At 29.9% G+C, this 19342-nt stretch overlaps 1 protein-coding gene across 1 annotated transcript in view; it reads right to left on the bottom strand.

The window, feature by feature from the left end:
* Positions 1-209: 209 nt before the first annotated feature.
* Positions 210-19342, bottom strand: part of LOC100166709 (lachesin-like) — a 173856-nt gene continuing 154723 nt past the window's right edge. The window contains exons 7-10 of the mRNA XM_029487260.1: positions 16343-16492; positions 13092-13250; positions 11503-11637; positions 210-564 (exon numbers count right to left, since the gene is read on the bottom strand). Of these exons, the coding sequence (XP_029343120.1) occupies positions 440-564; positions 11503-11637; positions 13092-13250; positions 16343-16492 (569 nt within the window). The 3' untranslated portion in view covers positions 210-439. The remainder of the gene's footprint in view (positions 565-11502; positions 11638-13091; positions 13251-16342; positions 16493-19342) is intronic.

The following is a 19342-nucleotide window of genomic DNA, read 5'->3' as shown; positions in this document are numbered from 1 at the left end:
TTTTGTCCTTAGAATATTGGGACAAGCCCCTTACGAGAAATAATAAAAATCTTGGACTCAAAACACACATCAAACGCACGTACCTATACACAATACAATATCCATACATTATATAGGTAATAGTTATGTCATACACATATTTTTATTTAAATTGACGTCTACCACATCGGCTCACAAAAAAAAGTAAAAATAACAGTAATAAAAAAAATAATAATAATAATAAAAAAACATAATACACGCTTTACATAATATAACACATCATAATATTATAATAAAACATTAAAATACATATTTTGTACAAACGAAAAAGGGCCTTTTTTCAAACCCTGGTTTTCTTTCATTCCCACGGCGTGCTGCAGAACAGTGGTGTTGCGTACGCCCGCTCCGCTGTGCCTTTTCGCCCCGGTTGTGGTAGCTATACGTCGTGTAATGTACGAATTCATAACGGAAAAATCCTTTGTGTTATTATTATCCAAACTGCGGCCGTCACACCAAGCGCGGGATGGACGCTGGTAGATCCGTTTTTATGCTTTTTGCTCAAAGCCGGCCGCCCATTGTTGTCGCCTGCAACACGTATTATACACACGCATTGTTTGATATTAAAAAAAAGTAATAGTAAAGAGAAAAAAAAAATCGCCACCCACACGCCGCGCACACCATACCCCCGCGAATTTTCGCGTGTCCGCGTAAACCCATGACAAAATATTATTTTACATGGCGTATATTCGAGACACTTCGGAGTGTATAGTATACGGTATATACGCAGCGGCCTTAAATATTTCATATATAAACATCTATCTTACACGTAATAATAAATAACAGTTTATTCGGCGGGGAAGGAAAAAAAACAGGCCACTGCAGCAGTGAGCAGTGGCAGCTGCAGGTGTCTCTGAATATATCATGTTATTTGAAACTTTTAAAAACGATGAAAAAAAATCTTTGCATTTGAAATACGACCAAACAGACCGATATACCGTTTGCGAAAACGATAAAAATGTGCAGGTAATTAAACTATTTTCTCAGAAAAACATCAATTCAATATTAAAATGTGTGGATACCTTTATCGTTGTAATTATATAGGCACTGTCTGCGTTTGATTTTCAGTCTAGAGTAGTCGCCGAATAATGTATATACGTATATGTACCTAATATATTTAGATTAGCACCTCGAATAGTAGATACTTACTTAATTTTAATAAACATTTTATACCTAGGTAAAATTTGTAAAATTGTAAAATTAATACATGTAGGTATACTATATTAATATAATACACATATTATCAGAATAGTTTTTAAATTATGCTGCAAGACATGAGAATTCTACAGTATTGTGATAACTTCAATATGATAGTATAATGTATATAATATTATATTATACATACTTAAGCACTGAATTTACCAATATTCCACCGAAAGTGTATATCATACACTGTAAAGGGTAATGCGGGTATACTATAGAAGAGTAACGAGGAATGGTATAAGTCGGTTGTAAAATTGTAGAGGGAAATCTGCATGGAAAATAAAGAACCCAGAAATTCGGTCGTGAGAACGAATATTTATATTAGGTACTCCTTCGAGATTTTGATGGGACTTTGTTTGTACTGCAGAAGATTTTTTTGAGTCTTTTTTAACTCTTAAACTAATAAAGTGTCTTTATTTTTAAAACGCCACAATTTATTTGTCCTGTTTGAGAAGCAACTAAATTGTTATTGATTTTTCGGTATAGAGAAAAACAAAACAAAAAAACAAAACAATTTTAAGTGCATGTAATTTTTCTATTTTATTTAACATTTTGAGATTATATCGGTTTCAATTCGGTTTTTTCCACTATCTTTTAATAACCAAAAAATAAAATTAACTATCCCATAATACTTCTATGTATATTACAAAATATATACTTTGACAAAACAAAACAAAAATAATATTAATAAATAACTATTACAATCATTGTAGATATCTATCGTTCCTATTAGATTTATTTTGCCCTTTTGAAATATAGTAAATAAATTCTGATAGTTTAACGATATAAAATGTAAGACTTAAATAATAATGTTAGTCTATTTAATATTTTTGTCCACAACAAAAATTTGAGGATTTTTAAAATATTCAAAAAATGATCTAGAATGTTTAGTAATTTTACTTAGAATAATATTTTAAGTGTCCTTTAAAAACCACATTGTACGGAACATAATATTATGGGCATATTATATCAAACGATTGAACAAACGAAGATTTATATTACATTTATAGAAATTAACTATTAATAAAAATACCTACATATTTAACCCGCTGAGTAACATCTAAAATAATATCTAATTATCATTGAAGCAGGTAGATTATATTTTATTGAATTTTACAATTTTTTTTGTTTATAGATAATGAAGAATTATACAATTATGACTTAAACAAATCGACCAACCCAAACACTAACAAAAACAAAATAATTTAATTTTGATGACACGTAATAATTCAAAGCTTGAAAACATAAATTCCATTTACGTTGCATTATAATATATTTTTAATAATAAAAATAAATTATTTAATATCTATAAAATTGTTGTGAACTTTTCTTAAATTTAAATTTTCTATCATCCAATTTTGCAATCTTTCAAAATTATACTATATCATGACTTATTATAGTGTATAATAATGCCACTCTTGTAAAAATAATCTCAAGTAATAACTGTCGTATTGTGGAACATATTAGATAGGTATAGGTACAACATTGTTACAAAATAATGAAAAATCTTTGGTTGCTTTATCATGCTATCACATGTATAACAATATGTTCGAGAAGATACTGAAAAACCGCACTGGAGTTTTCTAGCTATACCTACTGAAATTGATCTTTTAGTTTAAATCGCATAGTTTTTCTGATAAAGAAAGTTCATGTACATTATAATAATGCAATACGTATGATCAGTATCCAAGTCATCATCTAATATATGGTTATGGGTTGTGTTTAAGGTATGAAATATTTTACAAAAATGTGAAAAAAAATGATGGCTATTTTATTAATTATATAGTCCAAGTGTACTAGGTATAATAATTGATATTAATGGAATATAAGTGGTGTGGTTGAAATATTATTGTAGTACCTATATATGTATAATATTGTATATTTGAACATTTAGAGATTTTTTAAAGATTTTATCATTTTGAATACCATTTTAAATGTATAAGATCAAAGGTTAGGTCTTAGGTATATATATATATTTTTTATATTATTATAATAGCTCAGCAGTTAGATATTAGAAAGAAGAACATAAATTAACATAAGGTTATGATAAAATTATGAAGGATATTTATGACAATTATATGTAAAAAAAAAAAAAAAAATTATTAAAACATTTTAAATTTCAAGCAATTTTTAAAAACTAGTTACAGGTACTGTAGAATTGTATTTTATGTGTTTATAATTGTCTCATATTCTATTGTCAAATATTATAATGCAATACATCAGATGTATTTTGCAAGATACCGATGAATTTCGTGATGTTTAGTGTGCGAGCAGCTGGTAACTATAAGTTCAGACGAATTGTCATATTTTATCGATGAGTGTTTGTACTTTTCTACTTCAAATACACTATTGTTAAGCGTGACGTTCACGCGTACAAATGAATGCAATTTCGCTCCCATCACCGCTGTTGGATAATGTGATTTTATTAACTCTATTTATAGGCTTGTCAATTTTATAAAACTACTCATTGCATTTACTTGGTCAAATATTTGAAAATAATGAATTGTACCTAAATATACATTTTTCACGTGATTAATTTACAATGATTGTACTAATTATAATATTGTTCAACGATAGATTATGTGAAAATCTCCGACACTACACATCCGTCGGCCGGCTGCACCAGTGGCGTGAGAAATCGGAAAAATCGCGAGAAAGGAAACAATAAAGCTGAGCTCTCTTGACAACCACCCCTTAGCTGGTTTGACAAATTGTTGCTAAAACACATATATAAACGGTCGCTTTTCGCGGACAAACTGCACAGAGTTTGGATGATAAACGACATGATTGAAAATTTAAGATCCATAACATGTAAGTTTTTAGTAATTCGTGGAAAAAAATTAGTAGACTTGAATGGCTTGTTTAAAATGTCCCATATTTTTTTATCCTATCCTATTGTAATTATATAAAATAAATAATAATTTATCATTTATTATTATTATTATTATTAAATGTTTAATTATCGACATTAATAATAATTAATAGCAGTGTTGGAAAATATAAAAGGTTTCCAATTAGGTAATATTTAAAAAAAAGTATAGTATAGGTATAAGAATATAATATTAAGTAGTATATTATTGTAGTTTATAGTACTATCGTAAATACGAGTTGATATTTCTATAAAAATGTATTATTATAAATAAATACATATGTATGGTATACATAGGTAACGCAGATTTCATAAAATATACAAGCTAATTATAAAAGAAATATAAAAACAAAAAGTAGATAACTTCCATCCATTTTATATTTGGTGCATATAAAATGTACATTTAATATTTTCTACCATGCCATAAAACACAATGACACACACAATTTAGAAAAGTACGTTTTTGCCGAAGATAAAAAAAAATTAAAATTCAATGATTCGTGTTATTATAATAATATATATAGTACGATACTTGGGAAACGAACTATTTGATATTATACGTGCGTGACTTCGTGTTCGTACTTAGAATTTTTATATAAACCGCCACATAGAGATAAGTTTTATATATGCTATCAACGTGTTAGTATACAATCAAAGCCTCGAAGATTTAAAAAAGTCCCATTGGAATCTCATAAAAAAAACAAAAGAATCTAGAGGATTTCGTGGTCAATTGATCAGGAAAGCGAAATAAAAATATTCATTCGACGATGCGTTGTTATACGTGAGCATTTTCAACTTGAATTTACTATATATTATTCAAAAGTGCAATTTCCACACACATAACACCCTCTTATACATTAAGTACTAAATAAAAAAAACCACTTAAAATTATAATATCGCAAGAGCGCACAGTGGGTAATAATTGAGATCGGGAAGTTCAATCGTGTAAAGTTGGTAGAACTCGAGTGAACGCATGCGAAATCTGCTTCTTTCTGTGATAGTAAAAATATGTCCCTTTTTTTTAATCGAATACACGTAAAACTAGTAACGATTTCTGGAGCTATTCCTATATATATTTTAACTGCGACAGCCTTCAATTGGATATTTTTTTATTTTTTTTTACGGCGAGCATAAAGTTTTCGATTACACACATAATATTATAGTTCTATACTTCTATACATTTATTGCAGTTTTGTGAAGAGGAAAAATCACCCACCTCCCGTGTACCAGTGCTTTTGAGCGTTTCGTATATTTTTATTCGCCATTACTGCCCCTATATATCGTCATAATTTCCACGCCCGAATCAATTTATTTATTTCGTATGACTTACACGGTGTAAGTCATACTTTATTGCCGAGACGCTATAATTTTCAAATGATTCTCTGCGCCGTCCAAATCGGTACTTTGTAGAATTAATTACTTTACTCGCGCGGTGTCACCCTCTCGGACTATTTTGTCTAATTAGTATTCCCACAACAGCTTAACGACCCCGCACTAATATATAATGGCTTACACAGTTCGTGTACAATCGTCACTGATTCAAACCCTTAATATTTGTATTTTTAACAAGATATCTATTATTCTACAGTATTTATCATCCGCTCGATATCAATATAGGTTACGCGCAGTGCTACTATAATAACAATGCGTATGTAGGGGATAAAAGGCGTTTCAAATGAAATCTGTTTGAACGAACAATGGTTTTAGTCAAAATACCGAACGAATAAATAAATAACTACATTATACATGCTTTACAGTAAACAGATACAACTAATCCATGCAATCGAATACGATTATACGGAATGACTAAAAAAAAAGTAATCGATGTAGACAAAATCGTTATTTTTAATCCTAGTCTAAAATATTACAATCCCGCGTGAAAATGAAAGCATCGAAAGAAATGTCATATTTTGTCGATGGATGAAATTTCAAGTTGAAAACATAACAAGACGAAAAAAATGTAGAGAACATAATAATATATATATATATATATATATATATATTGTGTATATCAAGTCCTCCTGTCAGAAAAACGAAATGATTTCGTGATCAAAATTAAATAAATATTTATTTCCGTTTTTGTTTAAACAACAACCGTAATGACAACAACAAAAAAAAATTTAAATATACGATTATTTATTTAGGTTATATTTAACCGTTTTTGTATGCTTTTTTTTATTTATTGTTCTTTTATATGTTCTTTAATATTAATCATTTTTTATACTGATTTCATGAATGGTATCTGAGTCTTAATTTTAAATATTGTTTGGTGAATGTGTATTCTAACGAATAAATGAACAACACTTGTAAGCTAATACTTTTTCGATGAGTATGAAAATATATTTAGGTAGATTATTGCATGTGGTCTTATTAAATTTATCCATTTACTTTTTACTTGAACGGAAAAAAAATATTTTAAGCCTTCAAAAACCTAAACTTTTCTTTCTGAAATTTAAGATAAACTGATACTTGTATAAAGTTTTATATTTAAAAGTTTAAGATATTTCGTAGTACGTACAGTCTTTTTTTTTCAATAATATTGCTTTTTTGTTTATTCTATTTTTAGGTAAGAGTATATTTAGCCTTCCACTTACTTGAAATAATATTAATTTTATGTTACTTAGTAACTAAAGAGGATGTTCTTATAGTCTTTAATTAATCAACGTTTATTATTTTAATTAATATTTTTTGTTTATAGGTACACGTAAAACAATTAAGATTTAAAAAATGAAATTAGATATTTATTGTAAAACATTTTTAGTAAAAAAGTGTGGTTCGGAAAACAATAATATCTTATTTTCATTACTTCAACGAAATTATAGTATTAAATAGGTTCCTAATATTCAGCATCGTATCTAATTCCGATAAATACATATTATTACTAATAATTAGTAGAAGACTCGAGACTAAAATATATAATGTAATTATTGTAAGTTATCCTCCATTAGATTAGTTGAATTTATAAAACGTACTGTTTATAAATGTATAATTTGGGTTTTCAACTAAGTACATATCGATAAAATACAGATACTAATCAAATAAAATATTAAAATATTAACATCTCACATTTCATAGAACATTAATAAAAATATAAAATCATATACAATACAATATTACATTAAAAAATATTATTATTTGTAGTATACCAATATATCGATTACGATATAATATTATGTATTACTCATAGATAATATATATAATCTATGGTATTACTATATAGGACACAGGTAACTATGTTATTTATAATTTAGGTATAGCATTTTGATTACAAGACGTATCAATAAAGCGTATTTACTTTAGTATAATCCAAAATAAACATTTACACAGCCGTTACTTGACATTCGATAACTTAGGTACATACAGATGCTTTATAGTTATTAGTTTTCTATTAGTTAATCATTAATTTATGGAATTTAATTTATAGTAACTGAACTTTCGGTGACATAAGAAAAGTAGTTTTTACACTTTTTGGCCCAACTGATAAAACTTTATTGATATTTATAGAAAAAAAAACTAAAAAAATTGAAAACTTAAAATGTCCGTAAACAGCTCAAAAAGAGACAAAATATTTTCAAAATTGTATGGTGTATAGGAAATGCTAATATAAACTTTCTGTAAAATTTTCATGTATCTACAGTTATTCGTTTTTGAATAACAATAAAATAAGGAAATCGCTACATGAGAAATCGCGAGTGAATATCCAATGTTGTAAAAATTTGAATTTCAAACGATCATAAAAATTTAATTTGACTTTCTTATAGATGTTTTTGGTTTGATAAAGGTAGATAATCTTATAAGGAATCTTGTATTACATTTTAAAATCTTAGATTTAAAAAGAAAAATTTTTACGAATTCTTAACTCAAAATAATTTGCTAATTTTCGTGATTTTTCCATATTTTGTCAATTTTTGAACTTTAAATGCTTATAAAAAAAAACTGTGACTAAGGATTTTTAATATTTTTCATCTGCTTTCGAAACAATATACTAGGAGCCTTTTATTAAATTTTCAAGCTTTTTTAATCAACAAATAAAATTTTATTGATATTTTTAGAAGAAAAACTAAAAAAAAAATGAAAACTGACAATGTCCGTAAAGAGCTCAAAATAAGTCAAAATATTATTAAAATGTTATGGTGTATAGAAAATGCTAATATAAACATTCAGTCAAAATTTCATGTATCTACGGTCATTTTTTTTTAAAGTTACACCAAAAACCAAATTCAATTTTGTGAAAAATCGATTTTGCGTAAAAATTCCCGTTTTTCCTTAATTTTTCTTTGGTTTTTCTTGGCGCTTTTGAAAATTACTGGGAATTTTAAATTTTGACCTCACCAATGCACCAACGATATTCACTTTCCAATCGAAGCATTATTTCGACTACTTATCGTGTACACAGACACAAAAAAAATAAAAAATAAAAAAAAAAACACACATCATTGTAAAATCAATACATTCATCGTTCCACTCAGAATCTAAAATGCAACATAATGCCCGAGAATATTTTGAATAAGTCTGAAAAGTAGGTACAAAATTATGGTATATATTTGTGTTTTAGGATTTCTCATAATATAATATTGTTTTAAAAAATATTTTCATAGTTCATTAAATATGCACATGCAATTATTTGTTTACTTTGCAATCATACTAATGGAATTTCAGGAAATTTCTTGCTCGTTTTATTACAAAATAACATTAAGGTTGTAAAATATTATTTATGTATGTATTTACAAGTTTAAAATTAAAATTCAGTGTTTATGGACTTTTGAATTTAATCAGGTGGACAGTGCTTACTTACTTTACTTCAAATTTGATGGTAAAAGTATGGTTATTTATGTAATAAATGTATTTTCAGTTAATTAACTATATTTCAAAATATTACTATAGTCTCTATTAAATTAAATATGATAACTAAAATCACGAAAAAATGCAAATAATTATACCAACTTACTATACATCTTATTACAGTTCAGGTTACAGAGAAACATAAATATTATATTTTGATAATTATTCTGAAGAAGTGAAGAACTAACTAGTAGTATAAATAATTTCCTTTGGTGTAAGTTGTTTTATTTCCGTGTATTTCATTAATTAATTTATTACGCAGTGAGTTGTATAATAATATTATACTCTCCAGAGAGTATAATAATAGTATTGTGAATATTTTAATTGTGTAATTGAAGGTTTGAAGAATAATAAAATTATGATCACTGATGTATCCACCAGCGTAATAACTAATAGATGCCTGATGAATATAAAAATACTACCTATTTAATATTTTTGTTATTATATTGTTGTCAAGTACATTGTATATACCTATATAAATCATATTGAAATAATATTATTATTATAGTGAACAATTATAATGAGTTTATTTTTAATTTTATATATTATGATTTTTTGATCAATCATAATCCATATATTATAGATATAACTGCAGATATGCATATAATTAGAAAAAACGGACATTTTTATCTAAAATTGGTTTTCGACAAAATATATTTTGGTTTTTGGTGTAGCTCTCAAACAAATGACCGTAGATACATGCAATTTTGACTGTAATAATCAAATAATAATAATTCAACTGAACCGGCTACCGTATTAATAATACATTTTTAACAATATAAATATAATATCTTGGACAATAAACCGTCTCTGCTCAGAATCGTTTTTCATATACTTACAATAATATTATATCATTGAATTCAAATTTAACACCATCCATTACAGTTACCTACTGTACAGCAGAGTGACATCCACTTATCCGTTTTTTATTTTTTTATAAATAGAAATAATTTTACCTAACCTAACCTAACCTAATTTTATCAAGGACCATTGTTGCACCCTGTATAATCGCCTTGGAATTTAGATGCCGTGCATAACTATTCTAATAAAAATAAGGAAATAGGTAGGTACATTTTATGATGTAGAATAAATGTATAATATACCAACACCTAATTTAATCTATAGTGATGTAAAATGTACATTATGATGGTGTAGAGCTGTTTATTTTTTGTTTGCCGGGCTCTTATTAGCATTGCACTTATCGCGGTATGGCTCACAAAACTTCTCGACTTTACGATCCCGGGTGTATTATTATAATTTATAGTCAATCGACGAACGTAATATATCAATAGTATCAATGTATTATTATAATTTATAGCCGATCGAAAACGACCCGTTTGTGGATTTTTGTTTCTGTTTCACGAATTTACTTTAACCGGCATTATAATTTGGTATGGGTATCAGAAGAGGTCTCGACGGGATGGGCGCGTATAGACGTATTAAATTTCCATTAAACGCAGCGCGGACAACCGCGGGGCCCAATCGAAATAATAAACACATTAATATATACAGGGTGTTTCTAGTGTCTGTCGCGTGCATAGTTTTTCCTTATTTCTTTTTTATTTAATTATTGATTAAACAATGTTTGAGTGGACAATAGTAAGAAATGTATTATCACGTAGCTCTAGAATGTTATTGAATTGTATACCAAAATGAATGATAATTCGTACGTCATAGTAATGGTCAGAAAAAAATGTTTCGTTATTGGTATATAGCGAGCTTGAAAAATTTTGAATTTTTATAGAAAGTTCCCGCAATATCATAATAAACAGCGAAACACAAAATAAACCGTTTAATATTATTGATGATGAACCATGCGTACGTCGATAATATGAGATACAGATACGTAAAAAAAATACGTACGACGTGTATCGACAGTATAACATTATGTTGTATTCATAGATGGATACCCTAAGCAAAGGGTAGTCGATGAGAACAAATATAATATTTATTATTATTATTATTATTATTATACTACTACGTTATATATTTTATATACCCGAGAGCAGGTTAACCGTAGCGAGCGTAACGAGTAACGCAAACACGACGCCGTCGATCGCCGATGTTTATATATAGGTGCCATATATATATATACATATATACGAGTATCAAGTGGGAAAAATAGGTTTTAAACGCGTACCGCTCCCCCCGGCAACGTCGCCCATGTGGTTAGAATAAACATTTTTGACGAAACGAGAAATAAAAAACGCGCCCGTTTGATATGGCGATAAGTAAAAGTAAAAAAGTCTCCACGTGAATAATGTACGGAAAAGGTCGACCCGGCGAAAAGGGGAGCGAGGGGGGGGGCAGAAAAAATAAGAAATTTCTTCTTCAAGTAGAAGAGTGATTTATACAGTGTAAACAAAACAAAAGGGTCATCCCTCGCGCGTCTTATAATGCACCTCTCTGCCACCGCTATCGCCACTGATCCGGTCGGTAAATCAAACGGTCGGCGGGCGCGTTGTTTGTTCTCCTCGCGCCAGCATTACAATAATAATATAGTGGCGACACTAACGGGCGTGTCCGCGCCGCACATTATCGGTTACACTTACCGGCGGCGGCGGCGGCGGCTGCCCGCGAACTCTGCTGTTGGTCCTCATCGGTCGGATCGTCCTTCTTGTTATCGGCGGCGTCTTGGTATTTTCCGGTCTTCTTCGACGGTCTCCGGTCCACTTCGTTGGCGGGCGCTGGTTGATGAAAAAAAAAAATAAATATACATACATAAAATACTCTATAATATAAACACACGAATAGGTACATAAATCCAACGGAGTGAAAAAGGGGCGGTCGATAGGGTATCGTATGATATATATATATATATATATTATAATATATTTATATGTTGAGAGCGCGCGCGTGTGTATAAATATACCAAATCGGCGAGAAAAAGTTTTCAGGCGTCCGACCGAATAAGACGATAAATTAACCATCATATACCGTGGTACAAGCATGTATATATAGGCGCTGCAAAGGTCGTGAGTTATGCAGTGTTAGTGTGGTGGCCGAGGGTGGTCAAACCTCTCCGATCAAAACATAAATATTAACAATGTATCTTGGCCCATATTAATATTATTGTTTGCGATCAACCGTAGGTACATTTATAATTATCACTAAAAATCACGTTTGTCATTATCATTTATCACCGGAGAAAATGGTTTTATTCGATTTGGTTCTTACACGAAACACACGCGTTGTTGGTAAAATCGATGGTAGACATGAGCGCCAAAACGAGATAAGAAATATATAAATTGTATCGCATGTACAAAAGTGCCAAAATCCCATACTGCGCCTATACATGGATGTTTCATTCCAGATATTCAATTTAGAACTGCGTGGGTACCTATCATTCAAAAGCGCCAAACGCGTACAATCTTATAATGTTTCTAAACCTAATATTATTGTAATAATATGAACTTTTATTTATAATATTTTTATATCCTTACTAGTTATGTATTTCAAAATGTTAATACCGACACATATGATATAATAAGTTTTTTTGTACCTTTATATTGCTAAATCGTAGCCTATAAGTATAACCGGTAAGATACATTATATTATATTTTGAACAATCAGCCGTTGTTACCACGGATTAAATGCATATTAAAGTGTATCTAAGCTCATGCGATTTACTACTTAAATATTATGCTCAAACAGTAATTAAAATGTCACGTTATAATACGTCAACTTTTTTATCGTCTACCGATTCAGGTAAGTCGTGGACTTTTCAGAATATATTTTTATCCATAATTGAAATCATAATATAAGTATAATTATTATTTTAAGTTATCATTTTTTGACATTTTCAATTGTGATATTTGAAAAATAAATAAAAATCTTACATTTTCAGAAAGGAAAAAAATCATAACTACACCATATTGCATAAGCGTACAATTTATTCTTACGGTATGATCTGAAAGGGGCTAATTTCGCTACCTTATATAAGTAGGTATACTCATATTATATGGGTTCAATGCGATTTATATTTATCATAAACGTATAGTAGTGGGCTCACAAATAACACAAATTGCGTTAGTACGAGTGGAGCGTGCAAAATGTGCGTAGGTAGCTATGAAAAGAAATAAGGGTTTGTGTTTGAGCTATTTTATAAATCTTTTTTTTTGTTTGTTTATATAATATATACCTTTTCCGCCGAATTTAGACGATTTTTTAGGCATCTCAGTCGTCCACCAGCGACCGGGCACCGAAGTGGGCACTGTGGTCGTGGTAGTAGTGCTCGTAGTGGTCGTAGTGGTAGTAGTGGTAGTAGTTGTTGTCGTCGTCGTCGTCGGCTTAGGCACGGCTGCATCATAATGAAAACATGAAAACAAACGTTATTTACGAGGAAACAATAATATTATTAATTAGCGTAAACTCGTTTTGACACTTATCCAGTTTTAATTGTATGTACCTTTGTATAAGTATAGGATGTCTCACCGTATTTGTTCAAATCCACGGACCTATAAATGTTACTTATACATTTCTCAACACGCCTCTTGACAAAACTTTAAAACTTGAACAACTGTTTGTATACTTAATGGAAATTAATAATTTAACTTTTAAAATATTTACATAAATTAGTTCTATAAATTGAATGTCTCGGATTTTTCGAAAACACGATAATAAACATTTAGTTATAAATTATTGTAATATATTATTACATTTCATTTTGTGTTAAAGTACCTACCTAAACTAAAACTAAAAAATACTGAACGTTATACTAATTGAAACCCTCCAATAAGATAATGATTTTTCAACAGCGTAATATACACATATCATTATTATCAGATATAATAAACTCGAAGAAAGTTATTGTGAGGTGGGGGAGGGGAATTCGGTATAATAGCTTGCATACCTATAACAGCGATTTTAGCTGTACCTAATATGTATTTATTTCGGTACCTATTAAACACGTCTGTATTGCGTTATTTTTATTTTTCAGCACTAATTTTGATTGAAGAGTATTAATATAACGAACGATTGTTGAAATTAAGACTATAATTATTCAGAATAAATTAAAATAATATATTTGTGTTTGTTATGGGTAATGCTAAAACAGTGATTCAATATTACTCAAGTCTCAAACGATGCTAATATAAATTGCGTGTTTGATAATAAGTGAATATATCTGCAGCTTATAATGCACACAAAGTCACAAAAAAATATAATATAAGATAACAATATAGCGTATGTAGGTAGCTTATCACTGCAGGATTGTGAATAGAGTATGTAAATATCAGTATAATATCACACAGTATATCTAACTATTATGTGTACGACATGAAGTTATCACTGTCAATAAAATATGTTTACTTTCGGAAAAGATAACGAGTACCTATACGATTGTATTGTAAAAATCTATAAATGGATAACGAAAAACATTTTGAAACTTTGGCACAAGACGAAATATAGACCTTACAGCAAGTGGTTTGACTATTACAGGAAAAAAAAACTTGCGTGTAGAAATATTACTACATTCAGCGTAGAAAATAATTTAACTATATTCATTTAATTATATTTAATTTCGCTATATTCATGTTTTGTACATTATGCGTTGTTCCCCGTACGATTCAAGTACCTACCTATACCTACCTCTACTTCCTCTGCAGTCCATGGATACAATGGATATTTATTACATTTGTAAATATTAATCTTTTTAACTATTAATCTCCTCTAGAAATCGGCCCGAAGATTCTCGCTAAAAATATACGTTATATATAGAATCGCATCTATAGTTCCTTTGTTTTATGCACTTTTTATAATATTATGCAAAAATCGAGACAAGAGCCGAATTTCATATAGGTAGTCTATACTGCGGTAATTCCGAATAAATTGTATTGTTGCAGTGTGTGAAATTGCCATTATTATTATTAATTTTAATATTATATAATAGTATTTATGGTTTGTAAATTTTCGGATGTTGGATCGTGATGGATGTTTTGATCCACATAAATACGCCAAATTATAGATAATAGCTTTTTCCGTAACAATAATACGTGTTGTCTGCTTGAAACCATATTATAATATTATATTAATGACTCGTGTCATATGTTTCAATGACCTTATAATTTTAGGATTGTTATTCATGTAGTTGTTATATCAATTTAATTTACCGTTAATTTATTAATATTCAAAATAAAATTTTCATTTATATCTCGATACAAATAAACAACGTTTATTAAAAATAAAAAGTTGTGTAAAGGATTTAAATATTATTATTTTATATTTATTTGTTCACCATCACTCTTTAATATAATAATATGTATACTATATTATAGCTTTATCTAAAATATCATGATAGATAGCTGGTTAACATAATTGATATTTATTAATTTATTATGAGAGTTAACAATTATAATTAATTGACATATTTTAAACTTCAGGTGACCATACCCATAGCTTATAATATTATTAAGTCTTATTTTAATAATGTTATTTATATTATAAACTAAAACACACGTCATTAGTGATTAAAATAACGTCAGTATATACTGGTCTTCGATTCCCCTCAGTAAATTAATTGTACACACGATATTATACAATATTTAAAGACTTTTTTTCTCAATATTTTGATCTCCTTTTTATGTTTAAGTTTTATTTTCTATAAGAAACTATGGCAGTTTTCTTTAAATATCAACTTGATAACCAAATAAAAATAATATTAAAAAAAATATCGTTCTTTGAGTGTACTCTAAATATAGCAGGCTATCCTGACAATTCAGTTTTGCAGGACTAAAATTTAATTATTTTTTTATAATATTTAATCAAGTATTGAGTAATGAATTTGTTACGATGTACCTAATAATGATAAATTATACAATAATTAGCTTGTATAAAATAAAACGAATCTCTAATATTCAATTTTTTTTTTATTAATTGTTTGGTGATACGAAATATTATTCACATTATTCAAATTAATTTTTGAAATGTCGATAAAATGTAATCATTTTATACATAATTTGATTAAATATATAGTTATTTTTTTATGTATACAATAATTATTTGTACAACATCTATGTATTACGAAATTAATTTTTTGGGATCATCTTTATGGGATAACAATATATACCTATTCCATTTACAATAATATAGTAAATCATTTTTTTTATGAAACATTTAGACTCAAATATTGAATGTATTCTTAAGTACAGTAATTGTACAGATACGAGACCTGACTACACGAAGAGTAGGTACCAGAAAAAGTATATAATTTATTATTATTCACACGAATTAGAAATAATTATAATAATATATGTTATACAAATCTATTTAAAAATTAAGTTGAGCAAGTTAAATAGATGTATATTCATTTTGTATGCATACATTTTTCTTTTCGCAATAAAAAATCACGATTATAATCTAGGTATATGTACTTATTAATCTGCATGAACGTACCGTAAAGCTTAATAGTGCCGTCTGTTTCGCCCAACGAATTTTTCGAAACACACTGGTACGTGCCATAATCGGACAACGTTACCGATATTATCGTCAGCTTCATGTGCGTTTTGTACGCGTTATCCTTCAGATCCGTGTGGTATTTGGTGCCTGAAAAATTCCGCATATTATTTTAACAACAGTTTTTATATAGACTTTATAATACGTTATTATGTGTACTTATATAATATATGATTATGATAAAATTATCGACCATTCGGATTCTAACACGACGAATACGCGAATCATCGTTGGTTAACAAAATAATAATAATTACAATGATATTTAAAATAAATAACAATGCCAACATATTTTGTTTTTTTGCAGGGAAGTTAAAACCATTCGTCAAAACTTCAACTGCGTAGTTAAGACTTAATGGAAACGACCACCAGTATCAATTCCTTCCTCAGAAGAAATCGAAAAACAAAACTTGTAGGAAACCCACTATAACAACATATACGATTGGTATACTAAAGTCATGTTGTTTGGACTTAACTGGGTCCATGTCCTCGGCACCGCACATTCGACATTTTGAATTTAAGCCCAGGGACTTTTATAACTTTGAAGGAGCGCAGACGAAGGGAATTGCAGCACTAGCCCGCACAAACGGAGCACAAACGAAAAGTGTTTGTCCTGATCGGATATCCAATGTCTGTATTTAGCATGTCCCCGGCGCCACTCAAGGTGAATTGCTTATAACTTTGGAATGAATCGAGAACAGACGAAGGGAATCACAGCACAAACCAGCATAAACGAAAGCTTTGATTTTAAGTTCCAAATGTTGAATGGGCGGTGTAGGGGACATGGACCTGACTAAACTGGCATGTTTTTCTTGCACAATGGAACAGTACGGTCGCGATCACTCTGCATATGAACGCCGACTATAATAATTGTCCAGAATAGTGCTCGAGTCTAAAGATGCTGCTGTCTGGAAGCTGTACTCGAAAATTTACTTTCACGGCTCGTCAAAATCGTGCATATTAAATTTTAAGCAGGAGGTATACTGTATAGTAGATAATATATAATCCAAATAGAAATTAATAATCTGAGCGTTTCTAACATCTACAAACCACCGAACATTAGCTGTACATTACCCATGACTCTCAATATTCAACATCCATCTGTAGTTATGGGTGATTTCAATAGTCACCATACTACATGAGGATATAATGACTCAGACAAAAACGGAGAAAATCTTACACAATGGTTTGAAGCCGAAGACTTAACACTCATCTACGATGCAAAATCAATAGGTACAGTTCACTCAGCTCGATAGAATCGAGATTACAACCCTGACCTGTGTTTCGTCTCTAAAGATGAAGAAGGGAATCCTCTAGAGTTACACAGAAATGTTCTAACAGATTTTCCGCACTCCCAACACAGACCAATTGTCATTGAAATAGGCATCGACATCCAATATATTAACTCGATACCCAAACCAAGGTGGAATTTTCAAAAAGCAAACTGGCCTGCCTTTACGAAAACTCTCGATGATAGCGTACGCTGGATACCTCCTACCAATGAAAATTACCATCGCTTCTCTAAACTGATAATTAGCACAGCCAAAAAGTTTATCCCAAGGGGGGTAAGAAAAACCTATATCCCTGGTTTTAACGGAGAGTGCCAACAACTATATAACAGGTATACAGAGACTAATAGTAACGATGATGCAACGAAATTAATACAAGCTTTAAATAATCAACACAAAGAAAAATGGTTGAATCTTGTTGAACATACTGACTTCAAACACTCAAGTCGGAAAGCATGGGCCCTTCTCCGAAAGCTTGATGGAAACGGCAAAAATAATGCAAATAAAGAAAAAGAAAATCAAGTTAACCCCAATCTTGTAGCTAACCGTATTGTAAACCTATCTAGAGCAACATCAGATAAACAAGCCACCAAGGATATAAAATCAAAACTTCGAATCCTAAAAATCGTATCCAATGAAAGGACAGCACAAGCAGCCCCATTTTCGATTGAAGAAATAAGTGAAGCCATACTTATGATAAAACCTGGAAAAGCGGCAGGACTCGACAATATTTACCCTGAATTTATAAAACATACTGGACCTAGAGCAAGAGCGTGGCTTATGAAGTTCTTTAATAATATACTTACAAATACAAAAATCCCTACAATTTTTAAAAAATCAAAAATCATAGCAATCTGCAAACCCAGAAAGCCTACCAATGCAGCAGATAGTTATCGTCCAATTGCTCTCCTTAGTGTGTGTTATAAATTATTGGAACGCCTTGTACTGAACCGAATTGGTCCTACCATTGACGCCATTACACCAATCGAACAAGCCGGATTTCGCCCTGGCAGAAGCTGCACGGATCAAATTGCAGCTCTCACCACCTACATTGAAAAAGTGTTCCAAAATAAGAAAAAGACAACAGCCGCGTTTATAGATCTAACAGATGCATATGACACCGTATGGAGAGAAGGTCTATTGTTCAAACTTCTGAAAACTACCAAATGTCTGACGTTCCACAATATTTTAAATGAAATGCTAACGAATCGATATTTTAAAGTCCATTTAGGAGCCTCCCAAAGCTCGACGAAACAACTAAATAATGGACTACCCCAGGGATCAGTACTGGCACCGACTCTGTTTAACCTTTACATCAGTGATTTACCGAGCACAATCTCTCAAAAATTTGCATACGCAGACGACATTACGGTAGCTACACAACATGAAAAATTTGAAAATAATGAAGCCATACTCAATCAAGATCTAGAAAAACTTAGAAAATACTTCCAACAGTGGCGCCTTAAACCAAACATACAAAAAACAGAAGTTTCAACTTTCCATTTAAACAACAAATTAGTAAAACACCAACCAACTATTACATTCGGAAATAAAATACTAGCATATAACCCTACCCCTAAATATCTCGGAGTTACCCTTGATAGAACACTCACGTACAAAAATCACCTACAAAATACCGCTGCAAAAATAAG

The sequence above is a fragment of the Acyrthosiphon pisum genome, chromosome A1 (genome assembly GCF_005508785.2).
Source record: "Acyrthosiphon pisum isolate AL4f chromosome A1, pea_aphid_22Mar2018_4r6ur, whole genome shotgun sequence".
Taxonomy (NCBI): Eukaryota; Metazoa; Arthropoda; class Insecta; order Hemiptera; family Aphididae; genus Acyrthosiphon; species Acyrthosiphon pisum.
This window is presented reverse-complemented; position numbering and strand designations above follow the sequence as displayed.